The sequence below is a fragment of the Lemur catta genome, chromosome 17, assembly GCF_020740605.2.
Source record: "Lemur catta isolate mLemCat1 chromosome 17, mLemCat1.pri, whole genome shotgun sequence".
In the NCBI taxonomy this organism is placed as follows: domain Eukaryota; kingdom Metazoa; phylum Chordata; class Mammalia; order Primates; family Lemuridae; genus Lemur; species Lemur catta.
Genome location: NC_059144.1, coordinates 51,387,138 through 51,408,542, shown reverse-complemented (window position 1 = coordinate 51,408,542; position 21,405 = coordinate 51,387,138). Strand labels below are relative to the sequence as shown.

The 21,405-nt window shown below is 58.3% G+C and overlaps 1 protein-coding gene across 1 annotated transcript in view; it reads right to left on the bottom strand.

Annotated features, from left to right (window-relative positions):
- Positions 1-8,109: 8,109 nt before the first annotated feature.
- Positions 8,110-21,405, bottom strand: part of MYT1 (myelin transcription factor 1) — a 39,585-nt gene continuing 26,289 nt past the window's right edge. The window contains 7 exon segments of the mRNA XM_045528116.1: positions 8,110-8,250; positions 8,651-8,794; positions 11,287-11,390; positions 12,034-12,125; positions 15,097-15,318; positions 19,145-19,228; positions 19,626-19,688. Coding sequence (XP_045384072.1) covers positions 8,110-8,250; positions 8,651-8,794; positions 11,287-11,390; positions 12,034-12,125; positions 15,097-15,318; positions 19,145-19,228; positions 19,626-19,688 — 850 coding nt within the window.

Here is a 21,405-nt window from a genome sequence, read left to right as displayed (position 1 = left end):
CGAGCCGGCCCGGCGTGCTCGGCCGCACGTGCGGTCCTGGTGGCCTCTGGCTGGCAGACACTGAGGCCGCCGTTTTACGGGTGAGGGGACCGAAGCTCCAAAGAGGTCAGCTGGTTCCTCCAAAGGTGCATCGCGGCAAGTACAGGAAAACGGCCTAGAATCCAACCACGGCACTACGATCCCTTTGGTTCAGCTAGCTTTTTTCTATAGTTGTTTTTTTTTTTAATTCTGGTCAAACATACATAACATTTACCATTTTAACCATGTTTAAGTGTACAGTTCTGTGGCATTAAGTACATTCACACTGTTGTACAACCATCACCACCATCATCTCCAGAATTTTTTTCATCATCCCTTACTGAGACTCTGTATCCATTCATGCTAAAAATTCTCCGCAAACTAGTAATTGAGGGGACATGGCAATGACAGGATGAGGACTTTACCACACGGTGTCGCCACGACACAGCTGCTGTGCTCAGAGGAGACAAACTAGGTCAGCTGAAAAGGGAGAAAGTGCTTCTACCTCATTCGAAGCCCTGCAGCTTACAGAGAACGAACTAACCACTGTCCGTTTGTTTTCAGACATGTGCGGAGGCTGCTGGCCACTCACACCACCCAGGTGACAGCAGCGTGATGTTGGTCTGAAAATGCTGATCAACCCGAACGTGCTCACGTTCAGACAGTGGTCGGGAAGGACTCTTAAAAATGATTTCTCGTCTTGAAACAAAACACTGTTTCACGTGGGCACAGGGAAGGGGTCTGCAATGGTCGATTTAATGTAAGCTTGGCTGGACGTACATACCGGAGATACACACACGCACACGCACACGCACACGCAGGGCCCTTGCGAAGAGGTGGTGTCAGACCAGGACCCAGAGGTCTGTCCATGGGACGCTTGAGGAGGAAGTACCCCGAGGAGCTGACCCCACACTTCCTAGGATGTGGGGCCCAGGGTTCTCCGCAACATTATTGCCACTAAGAGGAACTCAGTGTCCCCTTCCCCTGCACCAGCCCCTCTGCCCCCTCCTGCTGCTCGTTGTCCCTTGTGATTTATGGAGGAAAAACTTGAGGGGAAAGTGTGAGAGGGTGGCAGCCATGGAGAGGCAGAGGTTTCTCCAGAAACTTCTGACTGCAACTGGTGGCAGAACAGACTAGTCACCAGGAGGAGGTGGCAGCAGCAGTTTTCAGGGGAGTGACGTTGTCACCTGGGCACCCAGTAGGTGCAAGCTGGACCCATCGGTGCAGACAGGAGGGCCTCGGTAGCACCTCCACACCTGCTGGCAGCTGTCAGACACCAGGCAGCCGGCAACCCACCAGTGGCAGACCTCAGAGCCAAGAGTGGGGGCTGGTATAGGTGGGAGATGCAAGGAAGTCCCTGAAGTGTCTGAGCTGGTGAGTGACCCGGGGCCTCCGTGAGCCTCTGTAGACTGGCTTCATATGGCAGGCGGGAGTGCCAGGTGCAGGGAGAGGCACCCAGTGGCCAGGTCTCTGGAAAGGCCAGCTCCACGTTGGCTCCTCCCGGGCAGCCCAGCGCTGGGGTCTCTCGGTGAGGAGATGCCATGTGGAGGCCCCCTGCCCTGTCCCTACACCCATCCCGATGTCCCCAGCAACTCAGGGTCAGCCCTGGGCTCCCCCTCCCTCCTTCCTTCCCTCCCTCCATTCACCCAACAGCATGTGCTGTTTGCCTACAATGGCACAGCCCTCTCTGGACACTGGGCGTCCAGCGCTAGTGTGATGAGACCCTTTTCTCAGCGATCTTGGGCAGACAGTAACCCAGAAAAGAAATCAGCAATGTCACTCCACTGCTCAAAACCTCCCAGCATTTTGCACCTCACACAGAGTCAAAGTCTGGCCACGACTGAGCCCCCTCACCCCTCGCTCCTCTACTCTGCCCACCAGCTGCGTCCCTTCCCCCCACACCAGGGTCCCTGCCCCTGTGTCAGATGCCCACAGAGCTGGCCCTCTCCTCCCTCAGCTCAAGCACACGTCCCCTGGTGAGGAGCATCCCTGACCACCCTCACGCCCCCTTCCCCGCTTTGATTTCTCTGTAGCTCTTTTCACCAAATATATAAATTCTCCAGATGAGGCTGAAGCGTCTGCCTCCACTTCAAGGGGCCTTCAGGGCCTCCAGCCAGTCCCACTTGCCCTGGGCAATGATCAGTGTCCCGGGAAGCAATGTCAGGTACCTGGCCTTGCTGGGCCTCCTCTCCGGGCACCCTAACAGGTGGCCCAGTGGCTCCCACTTTCCTGAGGCTGGGCCAGCACAGCTGTGTGCTCCTGGCTCCCCTTGTCCTGCCCAGGTGGGCTCTTCCTCTTACCCTCAGCCCCTCACACTGGACGAGGGACCGTGGTAGCCCCTTCTGCTCCAGCCCTGCAGACGCCCACTGGGTATGACTGCTCTGTGAGGGTCCAGCTGGGCCGACACCCCGTCTCCTCCTGGAGAGAGACCCTGGGGGCCACTGCAGGGTGTGCTGCGGTCACCATCACGTGGGTACCTGAGGTGCCAGCCTTGGGGTCAGGGGCCTGCAGGCATGTCCTGTCTGACCCTGGGCCTCCTTGGGTCTTGGTTTCATCATCCGTGTGATGGGGACAATCCTACCTCCCTCACAGGTGGCTGAGAGGTGGAAGGAGCCTGTGCACATAAAAAGGGCTCAGGATTAGACTCAGCAGCTGTCAGTGTTTCTCTCTCTCCTGTACCTGCTCAGACCTGAGCCAGGTAGGGCTTCTCTGTGAGGGGGAATCGGGGCTGCCGTAACTGATCCCTTCTGAGTTTGGTGCCTGACGGGGGTCTCAGGTTGCCAACATGTGCTCGAGGGTCCCAGGCAGTGGCCCCGGGGGATGGGGTGAGACTTGCAGCACTTCTGCTTGGTCTTTACGACGCAGCAGGGAGGGTCTTGCACGGCCCCTCACCATCTCTGGTCATAAACGTCACCAAGTTTGTCTTTTGCTGTTTCGACAACTCCCGCAGAGTGAGCTGTGACAGCATTAAAGATAGAAACACACTTTTGACAGTGTGTGAAAGAAACAGACAAAAGTGTGTCTGTTTTAGTAGCAGACGGGAGTGGGCCCCGTGAGGGTGTTCACTGGGTGCTGGGGGACAGCTGCACTTTCCCTCTCAGCCCCCTGTTCCAGGGCTCCCGTGCGGGGAGCAAGGCCGCACAGGCTCCTCTCCCCCCTCCCGCAAAGTCCGCACCCCGGGGAGGTGGGTGCTCAGGGCCGGCTCTGCAGGGCTGAGGTCCCGTCCTCTCCTCCAGCCACGTGGGGCTCCCGGTGTGCCTCCCAGTACCTACCCTGGCTCAAGAGGCTGCCAAGGGTACGACCCTCAGGAGCTAGACCAAGCCAGAGGAGACACCTCCAACTGTCCTACCAGTCACTGGGAGGGGTCCCTTGGAGGTCAGGATCCCCTGTGGCCACCTGGGGTGGAGCGTGGCCAGTGCTGTCCTGTGCCTGTCCCTGCACAGCGTCATGCAGGGTCCCAAGTAACTGCCCGTTCTTCCTCCACACCACACACCAGCCCCGGTCGGGGCCACCCCACGTCTGGCCGCATCCAAGTGGCACATACCACCAGGTTGGTGCTCCACGGAGGCGTTCACGTCCATGTGGCAGATTAGGCAGTGGTGGCCCCTCCTGGCAACTCTCACGTGGCCGTGAGACCCTCAGCTGGCTGAGTGAAGAGTGGGGGCTGGTGCCCCGCTGGGCCCAGGGAGGGCCAGGCTCACAGCAGCAGTCAGGCTGTAGTGGTCACCTGGCCACGTGTCCGGATGCCTATGGGGCATCCAAGTGGAAACCCAGAAGGTTCTAGAGTCAGGGAAGGCAGGCTTGGGGAATAGTATGGAAGGTCTTTGCACAAAACAGCTATCAGCCTTGGGAATGAGGAGAAAGTTGCCGGGTGATAGGCTGGGGAAGCCCCCAAGGAACACGCAGGGGCCGCTGCAGGGTGAGGTAGAAGTTAGGAAGGAGGAGAGGCCACGAGGGCACAGGCAGGTGACAGGAGGGTACAGTGGAGGAGGAGGAGGAGGGAGCCATAGAAAGTGCTGGAAGGGGAGAGGTCAGTCTTCAGCAAAGTCAGCACACACTGCAGACACTGAGATACAGGGACAACAGCAGCATCCACGGGGGAGGGGGGTTGGGTGCAGTGAGGGCTGCAGAGTGGTTTGGCCACTGGGCCTGAGCCCCGCAGCCCGGAGCACAGCTCTGCCAGGGCTCAGCTGCCCGGTGTGGGCCCAGGGCACCTACAGTGGTGGATGAAGGAGTCCTGGTGTGTCCTCTGCTACAGCCTGATTAGCACAGTAGCTCTCCTGGAGAAGCCCCCATCCCGCCTCCCGCTCTCAGGACGGCAAAGGGGACGGTGCAGGGACTGTGAGCCTGGCGGGCAGGGGCAGCCTACGCTACGAGGTTCGCACTCAGCAGACAAGAAACCCTCCACACCCACATCTGCTGAGCCTCCAAGGAGCCACCAGCTTCACAGGGACAGAGTGGTGAAGGGTAGAAAGTCTCACCTGACCTTGAGGCGCCACATACTCATGGAGTGATGCTGACCCAGCACCGAGCCGACTCCTCACCTGCACGGGAGACCGTCGTGTGCTGTCAACTTGGAGCGTACACATCCAGGTAAGGGGAGGAGGTGCACACCTGCATCTACCTTGCTTCTCTCTTAGCCCAGCTAAAAGGACGGCTGTAAGTGTGAACTGGCAGGAGGGTGGGGACGGAAGCAAAGGCAACAGTGCAACCGAGAAGCCAGAAAACTCACAGACATGAAATCAATGGCCCAGGCGACCAAAACACTGGATTCTAGGCAGCGTGCAGAAAGCCCCAAACCAATGGGGTCCACATCCCAGAACCCCCAAGACCGGGCAGCCCCAGGCTCTGCTGGAGACGGGAGAGGGACGGAAACAAAGACAACCGGTGGAAAGTGTTTCAGGAGCTGGCAGAGCCCCCAGAACCCTGCCCTGCCTCTGAGAGCCAGGGTAACACTCCCCTCCTTCTGGACAAATCCTTGAGCTTTACTCTCCAGAGAGGATAAAAGAGAGGGTTTGGAAGCCAGTGGAGAAGGCCTGGCTGGGGTGGGGTGGGGGTCCCACACCCAAAGTCAATCCTAGGAGCACATGCCTGTGTCTCCAAGACACTCCTGCTCTGTGCCCAGTGGGCCGGTGGCCCGGCCAGCCCCTCTGAGCAGAAGGTGAGAGCAGCTTCCTGAGGGGACCGGCTCGTGCCACCGTCACCCTGTGGGACTGCGCAGCTTTCTGACATCGTGGTAATAGCCTGTGCCCCTAGCACAGCTCCCACCTCCAGCCAACTCTCCTGCCCCCCAGAATAACTTCGCCCCAGCTTGCAACAGGGATGCCCCAGAATCAGTCTTGCTCACACCCCGCCCATGCCCCAGCGTCTGCCGTGAAGGGACAACACCAGGCCGCTGGTCTCCCCGTTTCCAGTGGGGCCTCGGCAGAGGTGGCCCCAGGAGCCCTCCTCGTGGCTGCACAGGTTCTGCATGACCTGCCAGCGCACACTGGCGCCTGCGCTGGCCCCACAGCCGGCACAGACGGCCCCCGGTGTCACGGACCCTGTGTGGCTGGAACAGAGGCTGGAAACTCAGCCTAGAATGTCTCAGGATTTGTCCGTGGAAACAGGTCTTTGTTTGCACGCGGGATGGGAGCTCCAGGTCTGCCTCGAGGGCCAGATTCCCAGGGAGCTCCGAAGCGTGTTCAGGTCGAGTGTGACTGGAAGCTCCACATCCAGGGTCACCCCGGGAGGCCAGAGCTCCGCCCGACACACCAGTGTGAGGATGGAAACCCGAGGAGCCACTGCAAGGCCACAGCCAGCTCACCAGCTAAAGAAAGGGTCCGCTGCCTCCTGTAGCGGCAGAGTGCTCTCCGCCTGGCTCCGAAAATGCCAGCAGGGAGCTCTCGCTCTCTTCCTCCACCTTCCGCCTCCGCGTCCCAGCTCTGCCTCCCCCCAGAACGTCGGAGCCCCTCCGCCCGTGGCCAAGAGAGATGGCCCAGGGCGGCCCAATTCCACAGCCCAGTCTAACACCTGCAGGAGACTTCTCCCCTGAGCCTCAGAGAAGACTCCTGGGGAAAACTCCAGTTTGCACATGGCTGGTCACAGGGCAAGGTACCTGGTACAGTGACTTCGACCTTCTAGAACCACACGTGGGAGGCAGGCAAGGACGGTTTTAAGAGGAAATGTTGGCTGGGCCCACGCAGGGGGGGCTCCACCTGTGGTGTCAGAGAGACGCCAGAGACGGGAGAGCCCCACCCGGACCTGCGCACCGCACACCCCGCCAGGGGTCGACGGCGTCTCCCCCACAGACCACAGCGCCGACTCACAGTCAGAGTGGACTTTTATTAGGAAATCACCCTGCAAACACACCGGAAGTGCTGTGGGGTCAAAGCGTTTCCTGAGGAAGGAGGGTCACAGTATCAGAGCTGTCAGAGGGACGGGGCGCAGCCTGTGAGCCCGGGCGGCCCCTGGGTGCCAGACTCCCCCGCACAGCCGGGCGCAGCGCGAGACCCACACACGACAGACACGGGAAACACGCCAAGCACACACATCTGCGCTACGCTTAAATCATAATAAATACAGAATGCCGTTTGCTGTTGTCGGTGCCTGGAACAAAAGGAACCCAAAAGGGAAAAAGAAAACCAAAATGTCTTTCTCTCCACCAGACTAAGGGGAAAAAAAAAAATCCCCAAATTATCAAAATTCCTCAGTTACAAAATACTTTTTTAAAAACTCCATTATTAAAAGAATAAATAACAAAATATATAAAAAATAACTTGGTTGCATCAAAATTATAACTAGAAGTTATATCAAGATTTTTTTTGCGGCCTATATTATAGTCAAATAGTTATTTTGCTTTGATTTCACTTTTTTCCCTCTTATGGTGCCCTGGTGTGGGATCTATTTGAAATAGTATAAAATTAATAAATAAAAATGTTAAATAAATAGCAAACGTTAACATAAGAGGTTGTGAATATAAATACTTACATCTTGACAAAATTAAATAATTTACAGAATAATTAAACTAACTACTTTTTAATTTCTTCCAGGAAGTGCAGTTTCTCTACTTTTAAATACTAACTCTGAATTGCAGTCACAATTGACCTGGACTCTATTTACACAGTAGGAACATTGTGTTTTTAACACATTAAATTAAAATTCACCTTTTTTCACATCTTGAATGGATCTAAAAAGAAGTGAAACCTTGGTGGCCTCCTGTTAGGAATTTACCCCCAACCTTAATGATGTCATCCCCACCTCTGTCACCTCGGACACAAAGATCAAGCCAGACACGACCCAGAAAATGTGGCAGTGACAGGCCAGGGCCCCGGGTGGACACACAGAAGCCAGAGGCCTGGCCTGGTGGTCCCTGGGCTTGGAGCCCAGACCCGGGGTCTAAAGGCTGCAGCCCCCAGAGGGGGCCGTGGCCCAAAGACACACACGTCGCACAGGCTCGGGGCACCAGCAGCCCCAGACACAAGGCTGATTTTCAGGGGTGTCCCACGTTTAAATTCCTTGAGCTGCCCGTGGGCTGCGATGCTTGTCAACTGTCTCGAGTGGTCGTCTGGAAGGCCGAGTCCTAACTCTGCCTCTGGAACAGAGCTTTGTTCCACCCTTAACACAAACTGAATTAAACAAAACAGAAAACACACGTGCCACAGGCCCTCACTGAACACAGACACGCTGCCCCGGGCGCTTCCTCCAGGCCGAGACTCAGCCCTCCCCCACCCGCCGCCGTGCCCGCGGCCACCCTCCCAGCCTCGACAGACAAAATACTGTGGTTGCAAACTCCAGAACTTCCCTGAGAACCTTGTCCATGAGCTTCCACTGGAGACTTTGAGCTGCTTTTCGGATTTCTTCCAGAAAACAAAAATAAATCACTTTGTAATACTTCAGTGCCCCAGTGCCCCCTCGGGGGCAGGTCACAGCCCCAAGCCTGGCGGGGGCATCGTGGGAGACGCTGATTTCCAGGCACCCCTTTGGATAAACCCGCCCGAGGCCACACCGGGCTTCGAACAAGGAGTCACTGTGAGTTGGGGATCCCACCGCGAGGGCAGGGCGTGGGAGGTGAGGATGAGTCGGGCTGGGCGCTCCTCAGGGCAGCACGGCCTAGACCTGGATGCCCCTCACGGCCTGCTTGATGCTCTCCAGGAGGTCCTTGTTCTCAGGGTTCTGGTAGCACTCCTGGTTGGAGTACATGTCGGTGAGTGTGCTCACATAGGCATCGAAATTCTGTTCGCATATTGGCTCCTAGAGAACAGCACCAGGTTAGCAAGCACCACCCACGCAGCGATGGGGCAGCATGACCCATGTCCCCATGTGCCCTGAGACAGGCCCAGGCCAACCAGGACAGTGCTGGCTGCACCCCCCTCGTGCAGAAACAACCATGAGTGTTTCCCTCTGCAGCGACCCCAGCAACAGGCTCTCTGCTGTCGGAACCACCGTTTTGTTTGGGCTTCCTAAGGGATCTGGGAGGGCCAACCGCCCGCTGGGGCCATGGGAGCAGAGAGAATCTCCACAGAGGGCTCAGGACCCTCCAGCAGGACCCAGAGGCAGGTGGGTGAGAGACACCCACCCTCCCTGTCCTCTGAAGAGTCCCTGGGGGGCTGCCAGCTCAGCCGTGGTGCCCGCAGGGCCGGGTGCTGCCTACCATGTGCGGAAGGCGGATATTGGCGAGACTTTGGATGAGGGCCTGGCTCAGGCCAGACAGCTCCAGAAACAGGGCTTCGTTCTGCTCCTCGATGAGCTTGTTCTCCTCCTCGATGCTCTTCAGGTTCTTCTCCATGGAGGAGATCTGTGCCAGAGAGAGACTTGAGTGTCTCCTGCCCGTGGCCCCCGTCCCCTGGGAGCACACTGGGCTGGACCGCACGTCTCCCTAGCAGGGGGCAGAGCCCTGGCGCGGGGGAGGGGAAGAAGCAGGGACCCTGCCTTTCTGTGGGGGTCCTGCCACAAGTGAGGAGCCGGCAGTGCCCTGGCCCTAGATGCGGGAGGGAAAGGCGCGGGCCCTCTGGAGACAGCCGACCCCAGGGAAGCCGGTGGGGGGGTGCGGTGACTGAGCTGGAGGCTGCAGTGGCACCACCCTCTGGCCTCGTCTGTCCTACAGGGGTGGGCTGAGAGCACAAACCCCACAGTGCCTGCTCTCAGTCCTGGGCACCACCAGCTGTGCCCTTAACCTCGGCGCTGCTTGAGCCTGTCTGCAAGAGGCGAGTGACCACACCCCCCTCACGGCGTCAGGCGGCCCTTGGGTCTCCCCCTGGCTCAGAAAACTGACAAGCTGCCTCGCCAGGCCAGGCACCCCACCTGGCCACGAACGTGCCCAGGGTCATGCTGGCCCCAAGGCCCTTGGTGTCGAGGGACAGCCCCCAGCCTAACTGTACATCTCCAAGGAGCCCTGGGGGCAGAGGCCAAGCGCCCAGGACGACCGTGTGTGCGGCTCGCGGGAGCAGCCTCCTGGGAGGCTGTGTTTGGGCCTCGCCCTCTGCCAGCGAGTGCCAGGCAGGCAGCTTCAAAAGGCACGAATGGGAGAGAAGGACCTGCCTTCCCTTTGCCTTCGCCCTTCTGGAGAGAGTGCCACTCACATGCTCCTCAAAGGGACGGGGGCTTCTGAGTCCTTCCAAAGAGATGCCAGTGAAAGGCAGGAATCTGTCTTTAAAACAGTGGTCTTGGCAAATAAGGAGAAATCAGGACGCGATGCTGATAAGGGCCCTGGGGGCCCTGAGAAGGGAAGGGGCAGGGAGCACAAGTGTGACCCCACCCAGGGCTGCAGCTCTATGCTCCAGAGACACCACTGGGGGACAGAGACAGGTCTCTGTGGCTGCGGCCTGTGAACCTGGGGGTCGCTGCGTGGACGTGTGCACCACACGGCGAAAACCCTCCCAATTGCCATGGGCCAGTGCTATTTGTATGCAGGCTCTTGACGTGAGCCTGTTTGCCGGTGCAGAAAAGGGCAGAGTAACAAGACACGTAGGGTAGGAACATGTCACATGTCCTCTGCAGCCTCGGGCACAGGGCTTGCCATCTTCCCATCTGTCCCTGCCCGGGAAGGGGCTCCGCCCACACGCCCTGTGGGGCTGGGTCACCTCCTTGTTCCTTATCCTTCCAGCCACTGGGGACACACTTGTGTGTTTTTACCCCCCCTCCATGCTGCCAGCATTGCTCCAGGCTCCACTCAGCTGCCAGAGGGTGGGGTGTGTTCTTATTTTCAAAATAAAATCTTTACTGTCTTTTTTTCTGATTACAAATGCTCACTTTGGGGAAATCAGAGAAACATGACATACATGTTTGACGTAATTTGTGACCCTGTTCCTCACAACAGCAGCTGCATCGACCCCACTTAAGCTAAAGAAATGCGTTCATCACGCCACGGTCGCAGGAGTAGAATCCTATTCTCGAATTTGCTGATGAAGAAATTGAGGAACAAAGAGGCCAGAAGGGTTGCCAGGTCACTCAGCTGGCATGTGGCTGCACCAGGGTGTCGCCAAGCTACAGAGATCAGGCCGTCAGGCCCCACACTGGTGGGACCAGTAACCCTGGCAGCACTACCCTCGACCCTGGCAGCACTACCCTCGACCCTGACAGCACTACCCTCGACCCTGACAGGACTACTCGTACTAATGAAACTAATACCGGGCCGGGCGCGGTGGCTCACGCCTGTAATCCTAGCCCTCTGGGAGGCCGAGGCGGGTGGATCGCTCGAGGTCAGGAGTTCAAGACCAGCCTGAGCGAGACCCCGTCTCTACTGAAAATAGAAATAAATTATCTGGCCAACTAAAAATATATATAGAAAAAAAAAAAAAAATTAGCCGGGCATGGTGGCGCATGCCTGTAGTCCCAGCTACTCGGGAGGCTGAGGCAGTAGGATCGCTTAAGCCCAGGAGTTTGAGGTTGCTGTGAGCTAGGCTGATGCCACGGCACTCACTCTAGCCCGGGCAACAAAGTGAGACTCTGTCTCAAAAAAAAAAAAAAAAAAAAAAAAAACTAATACCGGTACTACTGCTAATCGTAATGAGCCTGGCAAAGCTAATGCATTACTAACACTAACACGACCGCCAGCCCTGGCAGGGCAACCAGCACCGGCAGGCCACCCACACTGCAGCGTGACCTCACAGATACCACGCACGGACTGCCAGCACGCACCCAGTGTCCCCATGTGTCAGGTGCCACAGTGTCCACCAGCCCAGCCCTGACAGCAACTTTGATGGGTGCTGATGGACACTGCACTGTCCCCAGGAGGGCCATTTGGGTTGGGGGGGCAGAGAGCCTGGGGCTGGGGACAGTGCCACCCACCTGGGACTGCAGCTGCACCATGGCGGCCTCCATCTCCGAGTTGGACTCGTTCAGGTCTCGGATCTCCTGGTTCAGCTGCTTGATCTCCTCGTCATTCTCCAGCACTGCCCCAGAGAGAAACCCCAGTGCTGGCTCTGGCCTCAGGGCCCGGCCAGCGTGGCATGGGGAGGCCTGCTCTCCAGATGGAACCAGAAGCCCCCGGTGTGGCAGAGGACTTCTGCCTGGCTTTCCAAGCTCGTCTCTCTCTGGGGCTCGCACCCCTCATTCCACACTGGGAAATCTGCCTTGAACACTGGGAGATGAGAGTTTGCTGTTCGCCTCCTTGCCTATTTGGCAGGTGGGAAAGGCTTAAGTTTCTCTGGGAGGTATTAATTGCTAAGACAAAAATGGAAGTTTGTCCAGATCACACTAAATTTCCTCATCTAAGTGGAAAGGAGTCACCCTTTCCACAAACTCATCAGACATGGCTTCTTGTGCCAGTGGAATTGATCCCAGGGGTCAGCAAAGCCCAGGGTCGCGCAGGCATGGCAGCCTAAGGCCCAGGGGCCCAACACATGGGCATCAGGAGCTTCAGAGCCAAGGTCAGGAGAGCCGTCAGCTCAGGGTAAGGGGTCTGTCTCCACCATGACTCATTCCAGGAGGGGCTTCATCTCCCTACCCCCTTCCAACCAGTACGAAGAGGGGCCGGGCTCTCGTGCACCTGGGTCCCCAGTCACGAGCAGGGAAACCCAGGAGGGCCATTCTTACCGTCACTGGTCTTGAACTTCGGGCTGAGAACCTCTTCCCCTGAGAGTTTTCCCTTCTTTCCAGCAAATGTTGCTCTGGGACAGCCTGACAAACTGGAAGCAGAGGTCACACATCATTGACCAGTGCAGGGTCACACACTGTGGCCAGTGAGGGGTCACACACCATGGCCACTGTGGGGTCACACACACATCATTGACCAGTGCAGGGTCACACACCGTGGCCAGTGAGGGGTCACACACCATGGCCACTGCGGGGTCACACACACATCATTGACCAGTGCGGGGTCACACACCGTGGCCAGTGAGGGGTCACACACCATGGCCACTGCGGGGTCACACACACATCATTGACCAGTGCGGGGTCACACACTGTGGCCAGTGAGGGGTCACACACCGTGGCCACTGTGGGGTCATACACATGGTCACTGCGGGGTCACACACCATGGCCAGTGAGGGGTCACACACTGTGGCCACTGTGGGGTCACATACTGTGGCCACTGTGGGGTCATACACATGGTCACTGCGGGGTCACACACCATGGCCAGTGAGGGGTCACACACTGTGGCCACTGTGGGGTCACATACTGTGGCCACTGTGGGGTCATACACATGGTCACTGCGGGGTCCCACACCATGGCCAGTGCGGGGTCACACACCGTGGCCACTGTGGGGTCACACAAATGGCCACTGTGGGGTCACACACCATGGCCAGTCCAAGGTCATGCTTTATGGGCCAGCACAAGGCAAGTTCCAGCTCACCCCGATGACCCTGTGGGCCTTCCTACGGCCAAACTGCTTCTCGTCACCTCTCTATCCTTCCTGGAGTGGAAGAAGCTACATGGGTCAGGCAGGGGCCAGGAAGGTGACTCCCCCGGCCCGGCAGGCCACGGTGGACCCTGCCTGGTGCAGGAGGGGCTGGGCTTTGCTGCTCTGAGCGCTGCTCCGTTTCTCAGGTCCACCTGACTCGCCTGCTGCTGCTTTGCAGCCCTGACTGTCCCCCCGACCCCGAGGAGGCCCTCCTAGTGGACACTGCCCCAGGAGACCCTTCAGGTTGTGGCTATAATGATACTCACAGATGATTCCTTGGATATAGACATTAAAACAGAAAAATGCATAAAAATATGTGGATTCTCAGGCATGATTTGACTTAATGCAGCAATTGCATCCACATCGTAAGTAAAGGTAGATTGAGGCAAGTTGCAGCGTCCATGGGAAGTGGTCCTCCACCTGCCCGACCCAGGCCCCAGCAGCCGCCCCTGCGCCCCTGCGCCTGCCCCAGCCCAAGCCAGATGCAGCCCCTCCTCCGGTCCTCGCCGGGGTCCTCACTCGCACTGCCAGCTGAGACCTTACCAGCTGGCAGCCTAGAAGGTCCTGGCTCAGAAATTTCCGCCTCATCTCCTTTTGCCCCCCTTCCCGGGCTGCAGCACACCCCAGCCCCAGCTCCTCCAAACTTGTCCGGCAGGCCAGGCCATTCCTGGCTCCAGCCACTGCACCGAGGGCTTGTCCCCCAGACCGTTCGGAGAAGTTCCTGCCTCCTCCCCAGAGAGGCCTTCCTTGCCCCTTCCCTGCCGCTCTTTCCCCAGAGCACCGTCCACCACCCGCCACAGCAGGTGTCTCACTTCCTTATCTGCTTACGGGCTGCCTCCCACCTACCCTGCCAAGGCTGCGTGCCACAAGGGCCAGGGCTGCTTGTCCTTTCATTCTCTGCTCTATCTCCAGGGCTTGGTGCACAGTGGCGTGAATGCTTTGTTAATTGAATGAGTTAATTAATCTTGTAGGGTTAGGGTTGGGGTAGAGGAAATAAGGAAGGAAGGAAGGAGAAAAACTTTTCCTGAGAAGCTGTTAAGAGGACGTGAGTGCCGGACACAAGGCTCTGCTCACATGTGGCCCCCACGTCCAGCTCAACGCCCGGCCCGGAGGGACTCGGGGAGGCTGTGGAGGGAGGCCGGAGAGGAGGCGCGTGGCAGAGACGTGGCCAGCACCACCTGGCACCAACACAGCGTCTTTGGCTCCCGCCATCAGCTACCCACTTGGCCTTGCTTGTCTTTTCTTCCTTTCTTCCTTCCTTCCTTTCCTTCCTTCCTTCCTTTCCTTCCTTCCTTCCTTCCTTTCCTTCCTTCCTTCCTTCATTTCCTTCCTTCCTTTCCTTCCTTTCCTTCCTTCCTTCCTTCCTTTCCTTCCTTCCTTCCTTCCTTTCCTTCCTTCCTTTCTTCCTTCCTTTCCTTCCTTCCTTCCTTCCTTCCTTCCTTCCTTCATTTCCTTCCTTCCTTTCCTTCCTTTCCTTCCTTCCTTCCTTCCTTTCCTTCCTTCCTTCCTTCCTTTCCTTCCTTCCTTCCTTCCTTCCTTCCTTCCTTCCTTCCTTCCTTCCTTCCTTCCTTCCTTCCTTTCGTTTCCTTCCTTCCTTCCTTCCTTTCCTTCCTTCCTTCCTTCCTTCCTTTCCTTCCTTCCTTCCTTCCTTCCTTCCTTCCTTCCTTCCTTCCTTCCTTTCGTTTCCTTCCTTCCTTTCCTTCCTTTCCTTCCTTCCTTCCTTTCCTTCCTTTCCTTCCTTTCCTTCCTTCCTTTCCTTCCTTTCCTTCCTTCCTTTCTTCCCTTTCCTTCCTTTCCTTCTTTCTTCTTTTCTTTCCTTTTCTTTTTTTTTCTCTTGAGACGAGTTCTCGCTCTGTTGCCCAGGCTGGGGTGCAGTGGTGTGATCACAGCTCACTGCAGCCTTGAATGCCTGGGCTCCAGCGATCCTCCTGCTTCTGCCTCCCAAGTAGCTGGGACTACAGGCATGTGCCACCACGCCCAGCTAATTTTTTTATTTATTTTTTTTTTTTTGTAGAGACGAGGTCTCATTACGTTGCCCAGGCTGGTCTTGAACTCTTGGCCTCAAGCGATCCTCCCACCTTGGCCTCCCACAGTGCTGGGATTACAGGTGTGAGCCACCACAACTGGCCCTCGCTTTTCCCTTGAGAAGCTTCTGGTCACACTGAGCTCCCGTCGGGCCCTCCTCAGGGGTCTTGCCCCAGCCCCCAGCCGGGGCTCCTACTCACTGCACAGACAGGGCAGGGTGCGGGGACAGTTACCTTCGGTGGGTGAGGAAGCTCCCATTGGCATGGCCAGAGCCATCACAGCCGGGGGTGGGGCAGGTTGGCCCCTCGTTCTTCAGGGACTTCCAGGAGAACGACGAGCCATTGAGGGAACCTTCTTTCTGCCTCCGGGCAGCCAGCGGGCAGCCGGACGCGCTTCTGTGAGAGGCGTATTTACCGCTGATGTGGCCAAGCCCCACACAGCCTGGAACCGGGCACCTGGGCACAGAAAGGCCAGAGGTGAGGACAAGGTGCCAGGGTTGGGAGGAAAAGCCGGGAGCCCCTCCCGAGACAGACACAGAGAGAATCCGCGTCCCACACCAAGGGGGCTCCGGAGTGCGGTGGCGAGGACAGCCGGAGTCCCCAAGCCCTGGGGGAGAATGTGGCCTCCAGGCCGGGTGTGAAGACCGCAGGGCCATGCACTGGGTCTCACGGCCGCACAGCTGGGGCTTAGCAGACACCTCCCCTCCCCACCCTCCAGCAGCCGCGACCCTGTGCCTGGGGGCGGCTCTCGGGCCCACACCAAGGCCTTGCTGCCTGGGTCACTTCTGTGCCACTTCAGCAACGTAGACTCTTGCTGTCAGCCAAGACCACCCAGAGGACACTCCCGGGACCTCGCACTGAGCGTGGGCCTGGGGAGGCCCGGGGGGGCTGTCGATCACAGGAGGATGACAAGCGCACCCTATGCCACTTGGATATCCCATAATCGGTCCTACCCAGGCTGGCCTGGATGGCGTTTTCCTTTCCTTTGCTCTGGGTGTTGAAGGGGGGAGACAGAGGCCCTTATGGAAAGAGCACAGATGTGGCCTGACAAAGGCCCCGCACAGTGTGGGTCAGAGACACACACGATGGTCCCTCTCTGGGTGTCTGTCCCACTGCCTTGGGGCTGGGAGACCAGATCACCCAGGAGCTCACACCTGGCCTAGGACAGGATCTTCGATCTGCAAATTCCAGTCTTCTTTCTCCAGCAAATGAAACTCGTCCAAACTACCATCGGTCACACAGTCGCTGTGCGCTGAACCCCTGGTAGCCCAGGACCCCAAGAGGGGACCCCGTTGCCCCATTTACAGAGAGGTCCCAGAGCATACAGAGAAGTCCAGGGCAGGTGGCCCTCAGGAGGACAGAGGCTGTGAACAGAGGCTCGTGCTGCAGGGTGGGATGGGGCCCGGGGAGGGCAGTCCAAGGCTCGCTGCCCCCACAATTCTGGCCTCCTCTTAGGGGCAGTCATTGCAGACATCTTCCCAGCCACAGCGGCCGGGGCCCCGCTTCCTCCTCTCTCCTCCCTGGTCCCTTTCCTATTCATCCTGCCCACTGGCTCTGGGACACTCACAGATGTGCCCTGGGCCAGTCCGAGGTCGCCCCAGCCAGCCGTCCAGAGCCGGGGCCAGAGCACCACCAGGGGCTCCTGTGGAGGCCCCTGTTCCATGTGTGGCCCCCTCAAGCCCGGATGCCTCAGCCGGACCCGGCACAGCAAGCCTGAGGTGGGTCCTGGGCCAGGGAGAGGCACCTGCTGAGGCTGTGACATCCCAGGAGCAAGTGGCCAAGGGAGAGGTGGCTCTTCCGTCACTCTACACGGTGGAATCTGAACTGAATTTTTTACTTACTTTCTCGCAAAACCCTAAGACCCTTCCTCGGGAGGAACTGCTGATATCCCTGGAATTGCAGACATGGAGAGTATTGCGGACATGGTTTCTGTCGCCCAGCACCCTCTGTGGCACTTCACACCGTTGGGGATACCACGCTGAGGTGGGCGCAGGGCGCTGGGTCGGTGCGGTTTCCATGCTCCTGGGTCAGCCGGGGTTTCCTCACACGTGGGGGGCACAGGAACCTTATGCACTGGCGACGTGACACGTGTGGCCGGGACAGGGACCACAGGTGCATTTCATTTGTCAGATGCTAGTGTGGCCAGGGGCAGGCGGGCCCTCCAGGGGCAATGGGTGGGGTGGGGCGGAGGGAGCATTCACTTCCTAACTCCCAGGCTGGCACCTCCACAGACTGTTTTTTTTTTTTTTTTGGAGACAGATTCTCGCTCTGTCACCCCAGCTAAAGTGTGGTGATGTCATCGCAGCTCACAGCAACCTCAAACTCCTGGGCTCAAGTGATCCTCCTGCCTCAGCCTCTCAAGGAGCTGGGACTACAGGCATGTGCCACCACGCCCGGCTAATCTTTTTCTATTTTTTATAAAGACGGGGTCTCCCTCTTGCTCAGGCTGGTCTCAAACTCCTGACCTCAAGCGATCCTCCCGCCTTGGCCTCCCCGAGTGCTAGGATTGTAGGCGTGAGCCACCGCGCCCGGCCCACCAGAGTTTTATGACCAGTTATAAAGCTGTGGCAAAAGGGATTTACCACTAAGTGCCGACGTGACTTAATTTTAAAGGGTGCAGGCAGGAGATGTCAGCCCCTGCAGAAACACGGTTTCGCGCGCTGATGGAATCCCAGGCCTCCGCAGGACCCGGTGCGTCCATCCAGCTTCTGCTTCAGTCCGCACTTGTTTAAAGATGCTCGTCAGTTATAAATACAGTTAATGTTTACGGCAGGGGGCCTCTAAAATGGAGGTGCTAGGTGCGTGGCCCCCCTTTGCCGTGGAGCTGCTGGGAACTTTATCCTGCAAACGCTGAACTGTCTCTAAGTCACAATCTCCACTTGGCTTCAGAACTCTTGTTTTTTTAAAAGCAAAGTTGACAGCACATTAAAAAGAGGAAAAACATTTTTCCTAGTTAATTTGAAAAATGCTGATCTTGATTTTAATCATTTGCAAATGTAGCACAATTCCCTTATAATGTCCCTGCCAGCAGGATGCTTGCTAAATCCCTCAGAGCATTGCATTTATGTGATCACAGACCAACTCCTGGTTTCTCAGGGGGGGAAATACTTTCTACACACCCCAGCACTTAGCATGCAGCATTCGTCACACAAACAGCCTCCTATTTTGCATTGTTAATTTAGCACTTATTTCAGTTTTATTGTAAAAATTAAATAAAGAAACCAACTACAGCCCTGTTACACCCAACAGCTGGGGGAGCTGTCCCCTTCTGAAGGAAGTGATGTTAGTCCGTCAGGCCCCTCCCCTGTGGCCAAGCAGATGTTTGGGCACAGCTGAGCGACCAAGTCTGGGGCAAAGCGGCCCCTCTGCAGGGAGGAGCACAGCCGCTCTGGGCTCAGCAGGAAACGGTCAGGGCAAACCTGCTTCCTGTGGGCCTGCCGGGCCCTGCCCCAGACAAGCTGCCCCCACCGCTCACCCGCCAGGGCACCCACTGCCCATTCTGCCAGCGCCAGCTCTGAAACCCCCAGTCCTGGGAAAACCGGCCAGGGGGTCACACTGAGCCCGCAGCACAGCACTGTCCCCACCCACGAGTGGGTGGCGCCGGGGACAAGTCTCCTGCTGGGAGAACAAGCTCGACAGGAAGCAAGCCCCCCTCCAAGCAGGGTCCTGCAGAGCCAGGGCTCAGCCATGACCCCCAAGAACACACATCAGCCCCTACCCTCGCTGCCATGAGAAGGGCAGTGGAGTCTTTCTGCTTCAGAAACTTGGGTCACTTAAGGCCGAAGATGTCCTCTCTCCTCCTCCGGCAGCGTCTAGTTCCCAGTTTTGATCGTCCTGGGCACTCACCCTACCTGCTCTCTACACAGGCGGGGACGGTTGGACACACAGGATTCAAAGGTCCAACGTCTTTCTAACCATCCTTTCCTTCTAGACTTCTGCACCTGCCCTTCCCTGCCAGGCGAACGTCCTACAGAGGCCCTGAGGCCACGCCCAGCCGGCCCCCGGACCCCGGCCCCAGCAGCAGGGCGCTCTGCCTCTCAAACGCCCCAGCTCTGAGAAGCCCAGAGGGGCCAGCGGCCGGGCGACAGGACACCCGGCTCCCAGCACCGCAGGTGCCCATGCACAGGATACGAGCACTTCTGTAAAAGGGGATGTTGGCCCAGGTCTGTTTCTTGATCAGGGCCACTACTGAAAAGGGAATCGAGGAGGGTTTTTTAATCATAAAACACAGAAAAATCCCAATTCTGCAAAGCAATGAAGAAGCCAGCATGGCCTGACGTACTTCATCAGCTCGGGGTCCTCCTTGTCGTCCTTGGTGGGGGCCACTTTCACTCCGCTTTTCTTGGCACGAGGGCAGCCTGACAAGCTGGTTTTGAAAGAGGAAAAAGGGCCACCTTAGTCCCGGAACAGCAGCTCCCGCACCCACCCACCTCATCCCCTCCCTCCAAGTTCTGTGAGCCCCACGTTGGGCGGGAGGGCGGGTCATCGGCCCCCACGTCCCAGGAGCGTCTGCAAGCGCGGGGCCTTCGCACAGGGCAGTGGCTGGGAGGGAGAGGGTTCCCGAGTGCCCGGCTCTGAGCCTCGACTCTCTCTTGCCGCACGGGGCAAACTGTCAGGTTCTGGGAGCAGCAACGATCCAGACTGCAGAGGTGGGGATGAGCTCCAGCTGTCAGCAACGTCCCCGTCTCACTCAGACCCTCATCACCTCGTCTAAGGAAGCGCTCCCACCCGCCTCGCCCAGGACCGAGGGGCGGCAGGCTCACCTGCGGTGAGAAGCGTAGTTCCCAGTGATGTGGCCGGAGCCATCACAGCCGGGCGTGGGGCACCTGCAGACGAAAGAGAGCTGGGACCAGGGCCTGCGAGGACGTCTGTCCTCAGTCCAGAGACCCGGGACCCCCGGCAAATGACCCTCTGGGCTCAGTCCTCGAGGGCACACACCCCACCGGCCCCAGGCTGGAGGAGCGTCGCGGAAGCTCTGCCCACCGGCCTCCTGCCAGCGACAGGGAGTCTCAGGGCTTCGGTATTTCGCCCTCAGCCCTCCCAGGGTGGCCAGGGGAGCCGAGAGGAGAGCAGCTGACTGCGGCCCGGGGGCCCGGCTCACGCCCAGACACCGGGCCTGGGTGTTGGCACCAGCCTGTTGGCCCCCCTGCATCCAAAAGGGTGATGGGCTCCCGTCTCCACCTTCTACAGGGTCTAGGCTGGACTAGAAGCATCCAGAACACAATCTCAAACATGAGAGCTCAGGAAGGCCAACGTAACACCTGAGACCAGTCGTCTTCCTGGGCGGGTGAGCTCGCCACACACCAGACAGCGCCGGCTGCTCCAGCCCAGTGCCTGTGCGGCTTGAGCACAGGGGCCACAGCCGGTGGCTTTGGCAGGGCGGTAGGTGCCAGCAGAGGGTAAGGACGGGAAACACAAAAGTCCAACTTTATACATCCAAAAATGCTTGATGAATGTATCGCATAATGTGGTAAGAAAATTCCACTCTAATATTACAAGCATGGACGTTCTTTAGTTATGTTCTCCCTGATGCCCACCAAGGAAGGTGTGTGAGTTACTGCCGGTGTTTGTGGGGCTAAAGCCACCCCACCCGGATGCCGATCCGCCACGTCGACTTCCGATTACCCCTGTTCTGGGAACGCCTCTAGATTCCTATTTCATCTGCTGTCACCGCAAACCCTGCCCTGACATCAGGACAGCCTTGACCATAAACCCTGCCCTGAGGCAGATTCGTGCAGCAGCCGCAGTTGTCTGTCCCGTTCCTTCCCTGTGGTCTAGAAGCCCAGGGTCGGGGGGTAACGGTGCGGAGACCCCCCAGCCCGGCTCCTCTCTCCGCTGCCCGGGACAGTTTCTTTCTTTCTGAGACATGGGGTGAGTCAGCCTCTTTCTCTGGCCTCTCAGCTTCCTCAGACCTCGGGGCAGGTTGGCACAGACCTGCCCACCGTGGCACGGTGCTGGAGGGCAGGAGGAGGTGACCCGGTGCTGCAGGTGGATTCAGCCCTTCGGAGCTGCTGCTCTGCGCCCGGCCCCGGTGAGCCTCCCAGCCCCGCGGGACCTGGGACAGAGTCGATGCCTTTGTGCAGACAGCCTGTCACAGAGCGCTTCGCGGAGGCCCTCGGGCCCCAGGGGCCTCGGTCTCTGTGCTGTGCACATGGCCCTTCCTGGCCAGCCTTCCCCAGCACACACAGCCCTGGACTCCGGGGCAGCACATCTTGCTTGGAGGAGAGAAGGTGGCGGGCACTCGGAGCAGTCCTGTGGCAGGGCTGGCCCCACCTCCTGCGACCTTCTCTCTGGCCCCTCGGGGTTTTCCTGGGGTGCCCTCCGGGGGCGTCTTGGGCTCTCTCATCCTTGACCCTGTGGGCCACATGTCAGACGCCTCCCGGGCCCCCCTGTCAAATCGTTCCTCCGTCTCTACGGGGTCACACTGTGGGCACCATGCCTTCCAGCCTGGGGACGCGTCACCAACATGTTCCCGCTCTCCAGAAGGCGAAGTCCAGGGAACCGGAGACAGCCCACGGCTCCTTCTGAGCCGGCAGCTGTTCC